Source organism: Rhipicephalus microplus, chromosome 1, assembly GCF_043290135.1.
Source record: "Rhipicephalus microplus isolate Deutch F79 chromosome 1, USDA_Rmic, whole genome shotgun sequence".
In the NCBI taxonomy this organism is placed as follows: Eukaryota; Metazoa; Arthropoda; class Arachnida; order Ixodida; family Ixodidae; genus Rhipicephalus; species Rhipicephalus microplus.
The window spans coordinates 71,818,544-71,838,240 of record NC_134700.1 but is presented as its reverse complement, the minus strand read 5'-3'; the positions used below and the strand labels follow the sequence as shown (position 1 = coordinate 71,838,240).

The following is a 19,697-nucleotide window of genomic DNA, read 5'->3' as shown; positions in this document are numbered from 1 at the left end:
AATTCATGTGTCCTGTCAACAAGCATTTCAGGGTTGTCAGATTGCGCGTGCAACAACAAGTAAAAACTAAGTGTGTTGAAATTAACTGAGTTGGTGCACGATTTTTTTAATTCTTGGTAAGGAAGTTTTTTTTCTGTTTTATTGGCTCCCCAATAATAAAAGTGCTCAGAATTGCAAGCGAAAAAATAGTGTGCACGTGCCTTGTACAACTGAATGCGCGAGTTCATCTCGTCACTCAGACAGCGCGTACGGGTACTTCATGGTGTACTTATAATGTTTTTGCATTCGAAAGGTATCTACGACAGCCTCACCATTTCTACGAACTGTCTTATTCTCAAGTACACCGGTTACTGTACTGCAATGGAGTGCGTAGCGAGTACAACGAGCTTATACGGCAACCGCAAAGCATGTTTTCAATATTGTTTCCACAAGAAACTCCTCAGAGCGTAGGCCCCTTCGCGAGACCAGAACACCGCCGCGCGCGCCGATGCAGGCGGCCGTGCGTCGGCGGGCCGGCTCGCGATCACATCTCTTCGGCGTGGTCACGTGATGTATGTGCGTGGCGCTCGCCAGCCAACATGGACGCTTGTCACGGCGACACATCGCGGTCGAGGACTCGTTGGAAACGACCATGTTCAACGGCGATTGGCAACACAAGACGTGTATTCGTTGTCCTATTCTGATCGGCTAACCTGTGGGTGCGTGAAGTCGACCAATATGCCACCAGAAGTTGGCGCAAAGTGTCGTTAACTTTCCACCCAAGCTGACCACCAAACAAATTTTGTAGATTTCGCTATCAGGTAAGCCATATCTTACGGCTCTCGTGAATTTTCCCCGCCTTCGGCCTGTTAAACTACTGACAAAATGCTCATACCTAGAATATTTACGCTGCTTCAAAGTCGCACAGAGGCTTACTCCAAAGCGGCTTTCTTTGCACGCGTGGCTTCGGCTACTAGGGCATTCTGTGCAACGGTGTCGCGTGCCCCTGACCGTGAAGTGGGTTACTAGGGGTTTGGCGGTGTGGGCTTGATAGCGGCTGTCACGTGTCGTGTTACAGTACGTACTGCGTTATAGTTGACGGAAATTCTTCTATGTCCCGGGTGTGTGGCCGACAAAACTGCGCAACCTATCCTTTTTATTGCAGTTGCGTTATCAGATGACACCACTGAATTTCAGTTGGCGTGTTCCGTGTAGATAAACAAGACACTTTGATTATCAGGGGTGTGAGAGCTCGGCTGTATCTGATTGCAATAATGCACTTACAAATATTAGCGTGGCATATTCTGTCGGCAGCGTTTATTTTGCCGTTTCCAGGTCTTGTGCCGGCAGTAGTTGCTTAAGTTACGTCCAGATTGTCCTTTTGGACTTCGCTATTTTCGCAGGGTCCGTTAGTAATCTTGTCGTCTCAGTTGGACGCCAGTGACCTCTGCTGTGGCCTATCGCGGCTCTCGCTGTTTGGCTATCAGAAAAAAAATGTATTAAAAAAGAACAAAACGGAAACACCTTACGGAAAAGATCGCCTGATTCCAGCAAACCCAAGGGATGCACAGCGCGTTAGCACGGGCGCTTCCCAAGCTCATAGGGCGAAAAGGGACGAAGAAGTTGCCTTCGCTGTAGCGGTTTGGCAAGAGTTCCGGCACATCGACTCCGAGTGGTATCGTCCCCGTTGCCGGGGCTATATCTACTTCTGTCAATGTCTGTATCTTGCGCCCGCAAGTTTTTTGAAGAAAAGCAGCTCACTCGGTTTGTGAAAGGAGGGGTTCAAAGTTCATTTAGCGGCTGCCACCTTTAACTGCAGCTCAATGAAAGACTGCCAAGGTCTCTCAGATATGCCGTTGTCATTGCTCTTAATCTTTGCAGTGATATCAATAGCGCTACTTTGTATAATGTAGTATGACTGTTGCTGGTAAACATATTGTATTAGTATATTTTAAATATATTTTGCCTTTATATCGATGCCCAGCATCTGAGAAAAGGTGACATGCGCAAAAATTAACAATAGAAATTGAACATGAAACTGAAATATACTTGCATATTTTATTCAAATGCCTATGTACTTAGCATTAGTCGCATGCCACTATTAAATGACTTCAATTGGTGCTGTCACTTGGAGTTGAAGCCAGCGGTGCTTGTTGAAATGGGTATACTTAAATTTGGCCAGACCACTGCTGTATGTGCAACTTCAGGAAATTTCGGAAGCACCTGCTGGACAGCGAAGTGAGTGCAATACGTTGTCGTTTCACATTGGCCTAATAGTGTGCAAGTGTTAGTGAAATTCAGCACTTCGCATAATTTTTTATAGATGGCACAGAATATATAGTGTATCTTTACTGTACTGTAATCTTTACTGTATGCAATTTGTTTCTGCCAAACATAAACCTAGTTTTTCCCATTTTAAGGTCAATTGCTTATTTTTCTGTATACATTTGCAAGCACATTTTCACCTCTGATGCTAAACAACAAGGTTGAGTTATGTGCCTGATTCTTGTCTATGAATTTTATAGAATACCTGAAATGAACTCTTCTTATTGGCGCAACTATTGACTATGGTGTGCACGTTTTATGCATCCAGATATAAACATAGAGAATGCAGCTGGTAGCATTATATACTGTGTTCAAAAGCTTATATGCACCGCTAAATCTTGCTGGTGCCAAACTTTCTTGTGGGTGTACAGTGAAGCGCCTGGTAGCTAGCAATAGTGCATTGTTGCAGGTAATTGCTCAATGAAACAATTTTCAGCTGCTCACGTAATTGGAGCAAATGTCGATCACGTTCACCGTGGTAGCGACATTGCCACAAAGTTCATGATTTGATTGATATGTGGGGTTTAACGTCCCAAAACAACTATATGATTATGAGAGACGCCGTAGTGGAGGGCTCCGGAAATTTAGACCACCTGGGGTTCTTTAACGTGCACCCAAATCTGAGCACACGGGCCTAGAACATTTCCGCCTTCATCGGAAATGCAGCCGCCGCAGCCGGGATTCGAGCCCGCGCCCTGCGGGTCAGCAGCCGAGTACCTTAGCCACTAGACCACCGCGACGGGGCTGCCACAAAGTTCATGCCTCTGCATCCTGCATACCAGGAACCCTTACGTGAAGCAACATGATGCTGTAATGGGGGCAGCTAAGTGAGAACTGGGATCTCTCTGTCTGTCAATCAATATCATTACACAGGTTTTCTGAGTGCACTAGAGTAGATTCAGCAGGCAGCTGCAGCTACAGAGTCTGTAGTGACAGCACATTTCTATAGCAGAATTACCTGTATATTGCATTTTCAAGAAACTTCATTATATTGTGACACCTAAACTTTACAGCTTGCTCACTGATTTCATGGTGGTGGGACATTACAAGAATTATGATTTTTATATCATGCAAACTTATTCCATTTTTATATTGTATAATGAATTTATGCTCTTCAACTGCTTCCTCCCCAACTAAAGCTTAACTTTTGCTGGATTGTCTCATGGGTGAAAAGAAGAAACCAGGCCAGGGAAGCAATAAGGTGCTCCATTATAACAGAAGGAAGTATTGATGTGATTCAGTCAATAGCCAAACTTTTTTAAAAGCACCAATGTAGATTTCATGTGAGTGTTTACAGAGCATAATTGTGTTGTTCTACTTTTGTTATTGCAGGAAGCACCTCCCAAAAGTAGTGCTACAAAGATGTGAGCCACAAGTTCTTTTCAACTGATGGATCAGATGCCTGAGGGCCACGGGCCGGCTGCTTCTGGCCTACACAGACAGTGCAGCCACCACAGTGAAGTTCTTGCGAAGGTGTGAGACATTCTTATAATGCATAGAGTGAGTATGTTAATTGTCAGTTTTATAGCTTATAGGGTCATGCCTACAAATGGGATTCTCTGCACAGAGTGTTTTACATTCTTTCAAAGTGCCATTAGGCAGCTTTAGCTCTGTCTTTCTTCTTTATCACCTTCTAAATTATCTTGCTAATTCATACAGAGTTCTGCAGCAATCGCATTGTGTATCACAGAAACTTCATTTCGAAAAACAATCATGGTGACCCCTTCATTGCCTGACCAGTGTATACTCTTCGCTAGCGAAGTGATGTGGTTTTTCACTGACTGTCAGTTGGTTCTATCTGAAATATGAAATAGTGTTCTAGCCCTAAAATTACGCCGTATAGATTGTATCGTTGTGAGGCGTGCTGCATGTTTTTTTTATATCACGCATGCCTTGCACAGTATTCCCTCACCGTGCTGATCTAGCACAGCGACACATCAACGAGGCCTTGCTTAGTTGATGGCTGCTTGTTGATTGCACAATCTTTGGTGTCATGCTTTGTTACCATGTGACTGTAGTCATGATGGTAACGTATGCGTACCCCTCTTCACAATGAGAACGATGAGGAAGCCGAGTTAGAAAGTGAAAACAGCTACAATGTGTGTTTTATTGGCCGAGACTTCATCCTTTCTTCATGTGAACACAAAATGTTTGACAACCTGCTCACATTTTACAGTTTCGCAGTTATCAGAAATTGCAGACGGTGGGGTTCTTTAGTAGCTTTTTATATTTCAATTACGAATGGTAAATTTATAAATTGCACGGCATGGTTGATTTATATTTTGCAATGCTGATCCGTGAAATGGTCTGCAGCTTCTGTCAATACTTATGTGTTTATTATACGAAACATTTTGTATGTTAAATATGTACCATCAACAGCAAAAGTTTGCGCGACCCAAAATGTTTGATGAAGCTAAATTCTGACTTTGTCTGATAATGTAATTTTTAAAGAAATATTCCATACTGGAATTCAATTTCCGACCTATGCAGTCACCAGTCTATTGTGAGAGATAACTGCTCAGCATTTGATTTCTTCGTTGAGCTATTCGATGGTTGGCTCACACATGAACTACCACCTGTCACTATGCCAAGCCTCAACCGTTATATGCATTTCTTCATTTCTGTGCTTGTACGAAACTGCATGATTCGAATGTTGGCATGCATTTACGTCGTGATATAGAGACAGGTTTAATAATGGGCCTCTGGTTAGCTGTCTTATATGCTTCGTTAGTCTGCCTTCTCATTGTTAGTTAGCATACGAAGCGTCCTGATTCACCTGTGGCCATGTTTGTATGCCTGTCTTTTCAACATGTATACATATATTGCATAAGGAAAATAGGTTATGGAGTGAGTATTAAGAACTTCCTGAAGTTATGTCTAGTGTAAGATGTTTCTGTTTTACTCTGTTAGACTTCTTGCCTTACAGTGACTGGGCATTACTTTGGAGCCTGGTAATAGGGTATGAGATATAGAGACATAAAGTAGCAACTGTTAGCATGCTTTCGAGACTGCCTTCTCATGAGGCCGAGAAAGTTGATTCTGTTGCAAGGGGCGTGCTAGAAAAAGTGAATTGTTTCTACTGTTTTTTTTGTTTTCTCGGCAGACACTGTACGAAAAATGGCCAAAAGGCGGACAGAAAGCAGTACACATGGACACACAGAAGCTGTCGGGCTGCCTCAGAAACTGTGACTTAGCATTAACCTGTAAGTATTTGCGAGTTCATGGTCTTGTCATGTTAGTCTGTGAAGTGGCGTCTTCACCATTTGCACTATTTTCCAAAACTGGTGCTTGGACGCCTCAATGTGGGAAGAAGTTGTTCCATCATTATTTTTGGGGAAAAACTTTCTAATACAACTTAGGCGTTTCAAACCATATGCTCAGATATTGAGTTAGAGGAGAAAAATAACTGACACATGATTGTTGCTTCATGCTTTTACCGCAGTCTTTGTTTCTTTGTCAGCAAAATTTGATGGCTATGGTATCAAAATAATTTTTGTTTCAATTTATGCTAATGTTAGTCGTGAGGAAACATGGCAAAATAGTACTCAGCTGCTAACCCGCAGGTGGCGGGATTGAGTAAAGGCTGCGGCAGCTGCATTTTCGATGGAGACGAAAATGTTGTAGGCCCGTGGGTTCAGATTTGGGTGCACCTTAAAGAGCCCCAGGGGGTCGAAATTTCCAGAATCTTCCACTACAGCGTCTCTCATAATCATATGGTGGTTTTGGGACGTTAAACCCCACATTTTAATGAAATGAAACTGGGTAAAATTCAGTGTTTTTATAAATTTTTACGGGAGTGATTCTTTCTTGTATAATAAAATTACATTGTTTGTTTTAGAGCATTTACCAAGAGTTAAAAATACTTCTGACTTTAAAAAGTGAAGACGCCTTCACACATTTTCACCTTGGGTTCTTAGGCTGATAAGATAGCCAATAAAGTATAAACGTAAAGAGTGAGCATCCAATTGAGAATAAAGGCCTACTGTCCGTCTGTTAAAATTCTATCAAATACTACATGACAGTTGTCTTATTATGGCAGAAGTTAAGATGATAATAGAGGGGTGGCTTGTGGCTTGAATGAGGGTCAAATCATTAAAGAAAGTTTGTGTTTGGAGCCAATGAAGATTTTCAAGATTAGGCTGTTTTGAATGTTTGAACAAATATTGTTTGTCTAAGTCGTGGCAGTTACTTTGATACGGTGTTCTGCTCTGGTAAATAGATGTCCTCCTATCCAATCACTCAATTTTTGCATCATTGACATATTATTTAAAACTATTTAGCAGCCAGACTTCTGCTGAATGCGTTGTCCTCTGCAGCTTAAGTTTTGTACCCAGTATCATTAAATTATAAGCATTTGTTAAAGTTAAGGATTTGTTTTGAATGTACTGAGATGTATACCTGATGAAAAAAATAATTGAAAGACTGTTAAAACTTGTTACTCGATAAGAGAACTTTTCTTTACCGAGGCAGCAAACTGCTTCAAGGTTGCTGCCACAACTTAGACAAATTGTATTGTTCAATCATTGGCTCAAACAACACACCTAATCCAGCGATATGACACTCATTCAAGCCCCCATCTTCATGTTAGCTTCTGCCGTAATAAGATGTGCAACTGTCATGTAGTGTTTATTGGATTTTAAAAAAGTATATATGCAAGCCTTGCTTCTTATTTTATGTTTACCATTTGTGTTGATGCAACATTTATTGCCTGCATCAGGCTATACCTCCACCAAGATGTTATGAATGAGGCGACGTTTACCCATCCATCACTCTGTCACATGCAGTGACAGAGTGCTGGATGGGTTGAGGCTACTGAAACGACAATAGAGTCCTGATGTTTTTATCTCACAACTCCTGCTTCTCGCTCCAAAGGTGCCGTTACAATATGTTCTCTGCCGCACATAGGCCTTTGCAGAGGTGTACACTATGCTTTGTCTTGTGTGATATTTTGTATTATAATGCAAAAATTTTGTGTCCACCCCACATAATGGGGTGAACACAATGTGGTGGTCTTAGTAGTTACAGAAATTGTAACTGCCACACGACGACACTAATTAAACGGAATTTGTTTTCTAATCTACGAATTATTTTGCAGTTAAAATATAGTGTGTTTAACGTTGAGTTATTGTCTACTATAGCAATAGGTCTTAGTAGCATCTTGCTGCTTGTTCAGCATGTGATCAGTTCTTGTCCAGAAACACCGTCTCCTTTTGTGATTCATGAAATATTGGTGTGAACAGAGGTGATATACGTAGTAGACGCCATGGTGGTTTAAACTCTGAACATTGGTGCTGCTACAAAAGTTCTTTTTTGTACTTCCTTTTCAGACATACAAAAAGAGTCAAGTGGAGCTGTTCGTGGGACATGCACGCAGTTTCATAAGTAAGCTTTCAGCATTTATGACAATTATATTTCCGAATACATCTGCCAAAGTTATGTTCAAAAAAGTTATGTTCTATCTTTTGCATTTCATTGTTCATTTGGCATGCTGCAGCAGGTATGACTCACACATCTGCAAGATAACGCAGCACAGTGCATACACACAAACTACCCCTACATACACTGTGGATTTGAGGCTTAACTGTAAATTGTTTACTCTGACCTTCCACAACAATTGTTAACAAAATGACATGAAAGCTTTGCCGTCTGTGCATGTAGCGTTCTCAGTATATGCTGGCAATAAGTGTGCAAAAATCAACCAGTCCACTGGTCACATATCTTCTTGTAAACATTTATATATAGAAGGCGGGGGTTGTTGGAAGCTAATACATGGTAACGAATGGACCGCGACTCCAAAAGTTTTTAGTTTTCGTACATTTGTACACAAGGTGGCATAGTCAAATTGTTCAGGCAGCAGCTATCTCGTGTCACTCAGCAGCGCTCAACAAGCTCTGTGTCAGAACATGTTGCATGGAAAGCTTAAGCAACATCTTCTTTACGTTCTTTAGGTTTCGGTTACCATTTTTTATTTGTTTTGCTAATGAAAGTTGCGTCACAATCTTTACAGTATACTTTACCGATAACCTCACTCAAATCTCCAGTGCTCTTCGGTATACCTTGGGAGATACGTTCACGGACCGCACATCTGCGCATGATCGGAGAAAGGTCTTCCACAAAGTACACTGTGGTATTGCAATGCCATTTCTATTGGTAAATGGGCCGAAAAAGTTCAGAAGTTTAAAGACTGCAAAGGGGGAATGCTGCCATTGCCACCAGTGCAGCTTTTTCCAAGACTGAGTTTAACTGCTGAACAACAAGGCATAGCTTTTATATAAACAGTGCTTGAAAGTGGCCTTGAGACAGATCAGAGTGGGGGGGGGGGACTTGGAATATTGGTTTATTTGTTGTCAACCATTCACTTCCAAGGACATTATGTCCATGAAGATGTATATTGCTAAAGAACTGGTTGACCTTCACGGACCTGTTGCTGCTGAGCTGCAACTGCCACCTGCATAGGTCGGAACACTTCTATGCAACTTTAATAATTGCAGCCCAAGTAAACTTTTTACACTCACTAATTCGTACGTAGTTTGGAACATCTTTGCATGTACAGATTGGCTCAACAAAAAAAAATCTGCAAAATAGGCAGAGAAAGCATGTCGTGTGAACTTAGCACGGCTAAATTTTTGGCCTTGTGGGTAGAACATTTTCATGAAGTTCAGCGTAGCACTTCAAATCACAAGGTTGAGACAGGCTTGCGTGTGTTCGGCTTCGTCATTTCAGTGCCGCGATCAGCTCAATAAGTACGCCATGTGCTCTCTCTGCCTTTGTTCGCTGCACACTCCATTCTTGTGTTCTTTGTGTAGAGTTTTGTTCAACTGGACTTCTGTTCAATTCGGTGTTGTGTACAAAAAATGGCAGTGGCTTAGCTTAGCTATGCCAGGATATACGTAGCGTTAGCAAAGGTTCAGCTGATTATTCTTACCTTTCCAGATATCATGCTTACAGCTGTTCCGATGAAAAACACACGGTATACGTATTATGTGGCACATGTATATTTATTTTGCCGGGCAATTACTTCGGGATCCAATGAGTCAAGTTCTCCGCTCTACTGCATCGTTGAGCAGCATTTGCACTCTCCTTCTCCATGGTTATACCACAGTGACAAACGCCGGTCAGAGGCGCTATCAAGCGGCTCCAGCGCAGTGTCAGATGGCGACTGCACAGGGAAGGCACACGCGTCGGCGTCCATATGTCTACCAAGACTATGACGGCGCTCCTCTGGAAAGTGCACACCGGCGGCAGCGAGTCGCGCGCGGCCGCGGCCGAGTGCGAGGGAGGTGCCGGCTCCGGTGCGTGACACCACTGATCGTCTGCACAGCGCACCGAATTGCGCGCACACCGGCGGCGAGCCGCGCACGGCGGCGGCGGAGTATCATTGCGCATGCGCAGACCAGTGCCACGCGAAATTTACTCAGCGAGGCTAGTGTAGCTAACGCTACAAAAACAGGTACTTTAGGAAGCTAGCCTAGAATGGCTGCATTCATTCTACAATATCATGCTACCTGTGCAAAACATATAGCGCGTTGTAATCATTATATGAACCCTGTGTTCACTTGCACATGAAGATGTGCCCAGAAACTAAATTAACAGCTTGTCCAGTCAACCAAACTCTCCGTCAAACAACACAATTAACTCACATCCACAGGCACGAAGGACATAAATAAAATCTTCCATTGCTATATTTTGCAAGCAGGCTGCATGGCACAGCTGTGGTGCGGCATACTGCTGTGCGGAACGACACAACAGACTGTTGTGTGGAACAATACAAGCATTTTTGTATTAGTTGCAATAACGTATAGAATACGTAAGAGTGCCTTGGTCGAAGATAATTGCATTTTGATCACGGAATCAGATCTGTCGCCTTAGTAGAGTCACGGGTCGTTCTGTGGTAACTGTGCTGAAGTATGACTTCCGTGAAGAGGCTACGTCTTAAAGAGATAGTTCTATTCTTGCTCGCGGAATCGCTCGGCACCGCTATACCTTCAGCAATACCCATGAAGTAAGGTCCTCATTTTTTACAGTGTAATGCAGGCACTAGAGAATGAGGGCATTGCTGAACCCTACATAAATATACAGGAAAAAATCTACAGAGGATCCACAGCCACCATAGTTCTTCATAAAAAAGCGAAAGAATCCCAATAATGAAGAGTGTAAGGGAGGGAGACAATATCTCTTCAAAGCTATTCACCGCACGTTTACGGGAGGTATTTAGGACCCTAGACTGGAAAAAGTGAGAGAGACTGGGAAAAGGTAGAGATAAGAGTCAATGGAGAGTACCTTAGTAACCTGCGTTACGCTGATAACATTGCTTTGATGCGTATCTCAGGGGACAAACTACAATTCATGATTACTGAACTGGACACGGAGAGCATAAAAGTAGGTTTGAAAATTAATATGCACAAAACTAAAGCAATGTGCATCAATCTCGGCAGAAAACAACACTTTGTGATACGTGCAGAAGAACTCGAAATCGTTAAGAAATATGTCTACTTAGGACAGGTAATAACCGCGGAGCCAAACCACGACATTGAATTAACTAGAAGAATAAGAACAAGGTGGAGCACATTTGGCAGGCACTCTCAAATCATGACTGGTAGATTGCTACTATCCCTCAAGAGGAAGGTGTGTAACAGTGGCGTCTTGCCAGTACTTACCTACGGAGCAGAGAACTGGAGGCTTACAAAGAGGGTTGAACTTAAATTGAGGACGATGCAGCAAGCTATAGAACGGAAAATGATATGTGTAACCTTAGGAGAGAAGAGAGCAGAGTAGGTCAGGCAACAAACCGGGGTTAAGGTGATCATAGTTAAAATCAAGAAAAAGAAATGGACATGGGCCTGACACGTACCAGTAGGCAGTGTAACCGGTGGTCGTTAAGGATAACTTACTGAATTTCCAGAGAAGGAAAACACACGAAGGGGAGACAGGGGGTTAGGTGGGCTGATGAGATGAAAAAGTTTGTGGGTATAACGTGGCAACGGAAAGCACAAGACCGGGTTGATTGGCGAATCATGGGAGAGGCCTTTGCCCTGCAGTGGGTGTAGTCAGGCTGATGTTGATGATGATGATGATGATGATGATGATGATGCAAGAAAAAGTTTCAGTCATGAATTTTGAAACATTTTTGCAGCAACACGCAGATGTTTGACCTTCGAGTGGTTCTTGAACGAAAACCATATTGCTCATAAATGCCTTTGAGACATCGTACGCTAAGTTTTGTCAATCACATGTATGACGGCACGCAAGTGCCACCTAGTGCATTGCATCTGACCCAAGCTCGAACCAGATTAGCGTAGACCATGTAGCAGCGGCCACAAAGTTCATGGAGATTAATAAAACCGATCTGGATCACCCTGGTCGCGAATAAAAGTGCCCCTGTGACACCGGCATAAGTAAATGTTACGTTCATGCTTTGCAAACACAGGCGTCCTGCATACAGGCTTCACACTGCAACATGTAATATTGCCGCAGTATTGCGTGGTACAGTGTGCATTGCCTTCGTGTGTGAGAACATGTTATTACTATAATGCAGTTTGAAGCGAGTCACACGCTGGTTATTGCGCTTATGCTCTCAAGACCACCTAGTGCGTGCGAGTGGTTCTTAATAAAGAGAAAGGAAGAGAAAAGTGAGCCCCGTTATTGTCTGCTTCAGTGAGCGACACCGCCACAGAGCTCACAAGGGATGGGGGTGAGGAGGGATAAAAAGTGTAGAAGTAAAGGTATAGAAAAGAGAAAGAAGAAGCAACAGCAAACTGAGGGGATAGGAGAGACAGGAAAGATGGAAGCACGGTCACTGGAGTCCGAGGACGGGGTACCCTTGCGAGAGATGTTGTCGGCGTCTGTAGATGGCGTAGAGCAGGTCCAGTAAGTCAGAGCTTCACTGTCGTCGAAGGTCGTCGGCAGCAGGAGGTGACGTAGGGCGAGCCCAGTCGGCCAGAGCTACGGTGACGCCGTAGGTCGCAAGCGCGCGGAGCGCGCGGGCGCACAACCGGTCGGCACAAAATCCAGTGAGCGACTGACCTAGTGCGTGCATAGCAAGTTTGTAATGATATCACGCGTGTTATTGCTCTTTGCAATAACACGCGTGATATTCATTGCACAGAATGCTATTCATTGCACACAAGCATGCTATTCATTGCACAGAATGCAGCAATATTCGAAAGCTTGATTGACACAAGCCAAATTAATTATTATTTATTACAATATAATAAACCACAATTGAAACTTCGTCGGTAGAATCATACAATAAAGAGTACGCAGTAAATGGTTGGAGTCGATACTAGGGACCGGATATCGCAATCGCAGTGAACTGCTGAAGGCGAAGCATCGGAATCTCTCAATTTTCGAACACTCGCTTGCCAAAAATTAACGATTGGTTCCATTCCCACTGGACCTCACGATGTATAATATTTAGGCTGAGGTAAGTCAAAGCACCTCTATTTATTCGTCATTTGTACGTAAACACAGCGGAAGAAAAAACAGACAAACACGCTCAGACAAACGAACGCTTTCAACTAGTTTACTTTTGAAGAGCCCTATTCAGCGCCATTGAGAAGTCCATTGTTATTGCTTGGCCCGGGGTTCAGCTGTCAGGCATCCATTGTGCTATTTCGCTTGCGGAAAATGCTCATTGTTCAGCCCACAACCAAAAACAGCGCAAATGACCAGGCCGCAAGTTTTTTGTGAAACGTAGGTTTGTTCACAGATTTGGGCAGTCTCCCCTATATCACACAATATCAGATACTATACGCTAGTATCAGTTCCCAAATGATAGTGCAAGCTTTAGATTATAGTGTTCTTCGGTATTGTGTAACATCATTTGGCTATTCTGCGATTTGTTGAAAAAAAAAGAAACTCTATCTTTTGTTTTATAGCCAAAGCAATTAGTTCTGATTTCAAACTGCCCTCAACAACACATCTTCGCAAGTCGTTACGTTGCTTTTAGATGCCGTTCTGACTGAGGTGTCTGTCCTAAGGCGTTCTTTTGTTTAACAAATGTGGAGTTACGCATGCCCTATACGCTGCCTCCAACCAAAAGCAGTTTTCAGGTGATTTGCTGCTCCACCAGGCATGGTCAGCACAATCGGAGCTACTTTATTACGTTCTAGCTTTACTCACTACTCCTGAGTGTGAAAACAAAAGTGAAAGGGAAATACCTTCTTTGTCGCAACAATCTTCAACTCTTTCGTGCTGCTTGCTCTTTTGCTTAGGTAAATACATCTGCAGTATCAGAACATTCAGCTTGCCATGTGCATGAGGGCACTCATAACTGTTGGTGTACTAAAGGAAAAAAAATTATGTCATTCTTTTCTCTCTCTCTGCGCGTCAAAGTAATGTTATAGTGCTTTGTTGCCTTTTCCGGTCTTCCCAACTTTTTTCTTACGTCAGCAAAAAACTGATGGTGTGCTATGATTGCGTTCTTGCAATTCAATGAGCGAACGTAAGCATAGGTGACGTTACGTGTATTAGCATCAGATTTGGTCCTTTATGTTATATTGTACATGTGGGTCTATATTTTGCATGGACACGCAAAAACTGTCTGCACGTGCGTGGTCTTTTATAAATCAATTCATATCCTCCACTGTCTTTCAATTCTGCCCTTCGAGTGCAACGAGTTTTTGGTAGGCCAATTTCATATTGCATGATTGCTCTCAAAATGTCAATGAATTAATACTAAGACATGAACAGCAGAAGAACAGCTAGCATAACCTTGGTCCTCACCTGGATTATGTAGATGTAGGCTCTTCAATTTATTGGCTAGCAACTACTTTTATCTGAGCTATCTATAACGCTGATATGATTCGTTTATTCGTTTACTCAGGCCCCCAATGAAGTATTGCATCAACCGGGTTTCCCCAGCAGTTATGCAAGACACCTTCCACACCAGAACACCAAGAGAAGAAACCAAAGCAGTGTCTTTGTTCTATCAAAACCTTCTGCAGCACTATAGGCTACAATGCAGGTTCTACCCTTCCCTGTATTACTTATTTTCAAGATGTGGAGGCACGGACTACAGGTGCCTTCAAAGCAATGCATTTACGCATGGCGTTCGAATGCATCACAGCAAACCAACCTCTTACGACATGTGCCCACACTGTAATGTGGCAGGCACCCTAGCCCGCCTCCTACTGAATGCAAAGGCAGCAGCTCAGCCTCACAAGTAGCAGCAATAAATGCAAACAAAACCTCCTCAGTGAAGAGTGAGAGGCTCCAATCTCTAAGCCGGACCTCGTCGACCAGCACCAACTCATCGCGCGGGCTCGGCAGGCGATCCAGGTCAGAGGGTTCCTGGAATGAGGAACCCTCAAACATTCACCAATTGGCCCCTAATAATTGTTTTCTCTCTTTCTCACTCTCTGTCTCTATAACTTTCTGAATTGCTAAGCAAGTTTAAAATAAATAGGTAAGCAAGTACCATTTCTTGGTCTTTATCAAAAACATTACCAAAATAAGCTTTTACACTGTTCTTAGCACATGAATCATTAGAGTGGGATTCTCGCTCCAGCCTCCAAAGTGTTGCTTGTCATATAAATTGTCCATGCCAAAAATAATAAACCTAATTCAATGGAAAGATATCCCACACAAATGTAATGTTCTCAAAAAGTTAACTTTTCAAGTATGCCCTTTTTCACTCAAGTGCGCAACAAATTGGTATAGAAAAAAAAAGATGATGAGAACAAAAAGCGAAAGGTAGGTGAGATTGCCAGCACAGTATGTGGTTAATGTGGAACAAAAGTCTCTAGTAATTTTAGAGCCGCGTTTAAACGTCACCAAGAGCTCTTCAAAAGCCTGGACGCTGAGCGAACTGCCCCAGAAAATTCATGGCTACCGAATACAAGGCTGTAGAGGTGAAAGAGTTAATCCTATCTGAGTAAGTACGTGTTTTTAATGAAGTATCATATTCAATGCACTATGAAAAATAAGGCACTTTGAAGCTTTTGCAGGCAGTTATCACGCTGATTGAAATAAGGACAGATACAAATGTGGGACATGACACAGCGAGAAGGCAATAAAGCTGGATGGTTAATTTGTTCATTGACATGTATACATGTGGTAAACACCAAACGTCTGAGGGGATGAAACTAGCCCCAATATATGAGACAGCAACAAAAAACCATGATGATCATTTAAGCAGGTCGCTATGTCAATCAATGGCGCCAAATTTGCATTGTAGCTGTGGCATGTCGGAAGAAGTAGGGAGAGGGTAGCTGCATCGTTCCTCGATTGCCGGAATGTTTTCAGCAATGCCTCCTCTAGAAAGATGCCTGTGACGTCACATGTTTTTCCATGGGAATGGGAGGTTGATCGTGGTTTACTGCTTTCTTCACAAGGAGTGCTCGCAGCCGACACTTTCGCTGGATTCGGAAGTGACGCCATCGTAGAGGCGCGACCGTGTTGCCTTGGAGACGGCAGTAGACGTTGCTTTATTCCGAGAAGCCGCAAGGTTTAAAGAGGCTGCCGCAGCGAGCGCTCCCAGCCGACACTGTTTGGTGGAGCGGAGGACAGAAAACAGGAGAAGGCCGGGAACGAGGTTGTCGGCTCAAGTCGCAGGCATATTTCTTGAGGAGGCGTTGGTTTTCAGGAGCGATGTGATCAGGCCAGCGAGTGGCATTGGCAGAAGCACACATGTAGGATCGAGAGTGTGGAAAAGGAATAAGAGACTACCAGGAAACGGCAACGCACACTTGCCTAATGATGTGTAGGTGAATACGTAATAGGGAAAGTGCTCAGTAGGATAAATGGAGCATGCCTGATGAATGGACACTTCTTTCTGTTCATGAGTTCAACTGGCAGATTCGAAGTGGTCGACGAACCCTGCACCGGAAAACTCCACTCGGGAGGAGGGCGATCGATATAGTCCAGAAATGAAGCACACTTACGAATTTACGTATTTACGTACGAACTTGTTTACGTTTCGCCTGCGGCGGACATGTATACGTATATGTGATGTTTTTTGCTTTGTCGCGATGAAAGTGCACGCTCATCATTTTGTGCCAACCATCTTTACATGCGCCAAATTAGACATCACGTGGCATAACAAGGGCATTACACAAGCTCCGAATTAAGCAATCGAGTATCAAACGTTCCCAACCATACGCGGGCGCGTCGACGGCATTGTGAGCTCACGGCTCTGGTTAGCTCCCCAATGAGCACAACGTACGGGGCTGCTTCGACGCCTCGCACCCGTCAGCCTCCAGCCTTGGACCGAGCCACCCCTTGGCAGCTGTGGCGGTAGCTCATTGCCTGTTGCCGCACTGGACATGCCGCTCCGAACTGCCGAGGCGGTATCCCAAAACCTGTTGCCGCACTCGACATGCAGCTCCAAACCGAAGTCGGAAGCAAATTCTTTACAGCTTTTCCTGTCTTTCAGCAACTTCCACCGATGTGTTCATGGGAGCAGGTTACCTTTTAGATGGGGACGTGCAGTATGTCTTCGAGCGTGGTTGAGGTTTTCTGCGCTCATCGGTCTCGGGCTGAATAGTTACAGCATTCAGTATACCGTTAAGGGGACAGGGTAAGCAAAAATTTTATAGTAAGCAAAAATATGCAGTGAGAGAGAGTGAACTATATTTCAATAGGACAGTCCATGGTTTAATCCTGGATGAAGCCCTCTTGTTTGCAGTCTGTCTTGTCCTCTCCATAGAAGCCCTTTGTTTGCCAGCGTAATCTCGTCGACGTAAAAAGCACACCCCAGGTTCGGCATAGCGTACAGTTGTAAGAATAGTTTCTGTAGGCTGATATTTAACAAAAAATGAGGCAGAATCGAGCCCGGAGGTGCGCCTTTCCATGGAAGGTCGTAGGGTGGTGAGTTAATACCAGCCATGCCAATCTGTGCCTTCCGGTTTCCAAGAAAATCAGAGGCAAAGTGAAATATGCGTTCTCCGCATCCTATCACTGTAATACCGTCTAACATGGTAAAGCGCGCGATATTATCGAATGATTTTTCGATGTCCAGCGCCGCTAGTAAGTTGTTGAAACAGCCTGGAGCTGGATGAAGCACTTTGTCTTTGAGCAATAGAGAAAAATATCCAGGGTAGACCCCGTCCCTAAATCCATACAGGTATGTTGGTAGAAGCCCCCGTTCTTCATTGTATTGGTCAAGACAAGTGGGTATGATTTTTTCGAAGAGCTTGCCAATGCATCACGTTAGTGAAATCGGTATTAGTTTATCAAGCCTTTGCGGTTTTCCTGGTTTAAATATTAGTACAATCTGTGCGAGTGTCCACTCTGCAAGTGCTCTTACACGCGGCATCCAGATTTCCCTATTAAAGTGGTCCATGAAGGCTTCTGGTGTTTCGTTGCTCAAGTTCCGCATCACAGCGTTCGTAATGCCGTCCAAGCCTGGCGCCGTATTCTTCGTGAACTTTAGCGCCACTGCATAAACCTCCGCTTAGCCTACGGGTGCGTTCATCACAGGGTTTTGTTCTCTGTTTTATTCTTGATAAGGTGTCCGGTTTCCGGTTCGCTTGATTTCTCCTGTATAGCGTCATTTCAGTTCTTCTAATAATTGATCCTGAACTCGTTGAAATATCCTGGCTGGCCATTGAAGGACAGAATTGACTCCGTAAGATGTTCCAAATCTTTTTAGTAACTAATGTGCGTTTTAATAAATCGCAGAAGGTGCGGCAATTGTTGTTATATAGCTCTTCTGCGTATGCGTTTGCTTCTTCCATCATTTTCGCTACTCGGAGTCTGAGCTTTTTGTTTAGGTTCTTTCAGCGCCACCGTTTTTCCAGGCCTGTGCGTGCTTCCCAAAGGTATGTTAATTGGTTGTCAATGGCAGGTGCGCCTGAAGTAGCTTGATATGTCTGCATGTTCTTGTCATAGATGCCCGTGATGTATTCTGTGCATTGAGCTATTGTGTTAGGTTTGGGTCCGTCTTTTTCCTGTTGCTCCCTTTACTTGCTCCAGTTGTTCGGTCAGGCTGCCCTACTGGGCATCACAGTTGAGCTGTTCCGTATGTTATTTACACAATTGTTTGATCACTGCCAAGATTATCATCCAATACACTGCAGTGCGCTGATGTGGCATTGTTAGTTATGGTAAGGTCGGGTGTGGCATTGCTGTTGACGCAGTTTTCTATACGAGTAGAAGTGCCCTGTGTCGTGAGAAGCGTGTAGTCATGCCGCTGCATCACCTCTAAAAGTCGCAAACATTTGGGTCTATATGTACAAGAACCCCATGTGGTGTGCCAAGCGTTGAAGTCCACAGTGACGATCAAGCAATCACGTTGCTGAAGTGTGTTGTTCAGATAGTCGAAGATATTGCTGAAGTCGGCTCTTCAGTAATGTGGGAAACTGTTGCATATAACCTGCGTCGGACGTCCTTTTTTTTTTGGCTGGCCAAAGCGTTACAATAAGATGTTGTGTCTCTCACTGTGGTAGCATTGTCAATGCAGCTGCCAGTTCTTTTCGGTCGAGTGTCACAACCTTGGGGTTGTTTTGGTCTATCTGAAGTCTCTAGCCTGTAGCTGTCTTAGAACTGGCTTAGCAAAGCGTTGGAAACGCCTTTTTGAGCACGTTCAGCGCAGCGCGATAAACGCCACCGCTTCTCCTAGAAGAGACGCTTTCACACGCATTTATATGCGGACAGTAGGCCTTAAATAACTCGTTTTGTAGTTGCACCACAAATGTTAACAGTTCGCCCTAGGAGGGACAATAAGTCATAGAACATGGGCCTCAATGAATGGGGCCCGTTCGCTCTAACTGAACTGTAAATACTTTATCTATGGCGATAAAATAGTAGATCTCACGCACAGCGGGAATCGATGATATGCGAAGCACGAAGGAGGAATGGTGATAGGTCACTTTAAAATAAGCACAACGTTAAGAGTCGAAGGTAAATTATATTCTACATGACTACTATGTCATGATTATCATGTTTGGAGGTTTCATTTACCTTCGTCATCTATTACCGTCACCTGATACCAACTTTCGTATATATGGAGCTAGCGAAACGGCCGCGAGCACGCTATATTCGTAGCATGTAGTCATGCTTTACACAAAATTCATACCATAATTATTATATTTGGACTTGTCATTTACATTCTTCGTCCACTCACGTCACGTAATAACAAAGTTGGTATACGTGGAACTAGTAAAACGGCGGTGAGAGCACTATGAGCATAGCATGCAGTCATGTTTTACATGAAACGCACAATATGATTATCAGGTTTGGACGTGTCATTTACCTTCGTAGTCTCTTCACTTCCCGATATGCCGAATTTGGTACATGTAGAGCTAGCGCAAGGGCGGCGAGGGCGTCATGAAGGGCCCAATACACTCCAATGCGTTGACGCACGTGCAGGCTTGGCACAGTGACATCACGCTAGCAAAACGCGAGCACTGTATAGTGTGCCGCCAGGCGTGACCGGCGCTACCAGCGTCCAT

General features: G+C 43.7%; 1 protein-coding gene across 1 annotated transcript; it reads left to right on the top strand.

The window, feature by feature from the left end:
* Positions 1-598: 598 nt before the first annotated feature.
* LOC142768161 (uncharacterized) lies at positions 599-14,500 on the top strand. Its single transcript, XM_075870172.1, has 5 exons — positions 599-800; positions 3,637-3,804; positions 5,408-5,507; positions 7,632-7,686; positions 14,129-14,500. The coding sequence occupies exons 2-5, from the start codon at positions 3,796-3,798 to the stop codon at positions 14,469-14,471; spliced, it is 507 nt and encodes a 168-aa protein (XP_075726287.1). The 5' UTR covers positions 599-800; positions 3,637-3,795; the 3' UTR covers positions 14,472-14,500.
* Positions 14,501-19,697: the final 5,197 nt, after the last annotated feature.

Bases quoted from the DNA above. Each gene is read 5' to 3' on its own strand.
- LOC142768161 (XM_075870172.1), top strand. The intron at 5,508-7,631 runs GTAAGTATTTGC...CTTCCTTTTCAG, and splicing joins CTGTGACTTAGCATTAACCT to ACATACAAAAAGAGTCAAGT. The intron at 7,687-14,128 runs GTAAGCTTTCAG...TCGTTTACTCAG, and splicing joins ACATGCACGCAGTTTCATAA to GCCCCCAATGAAGTATTGCA.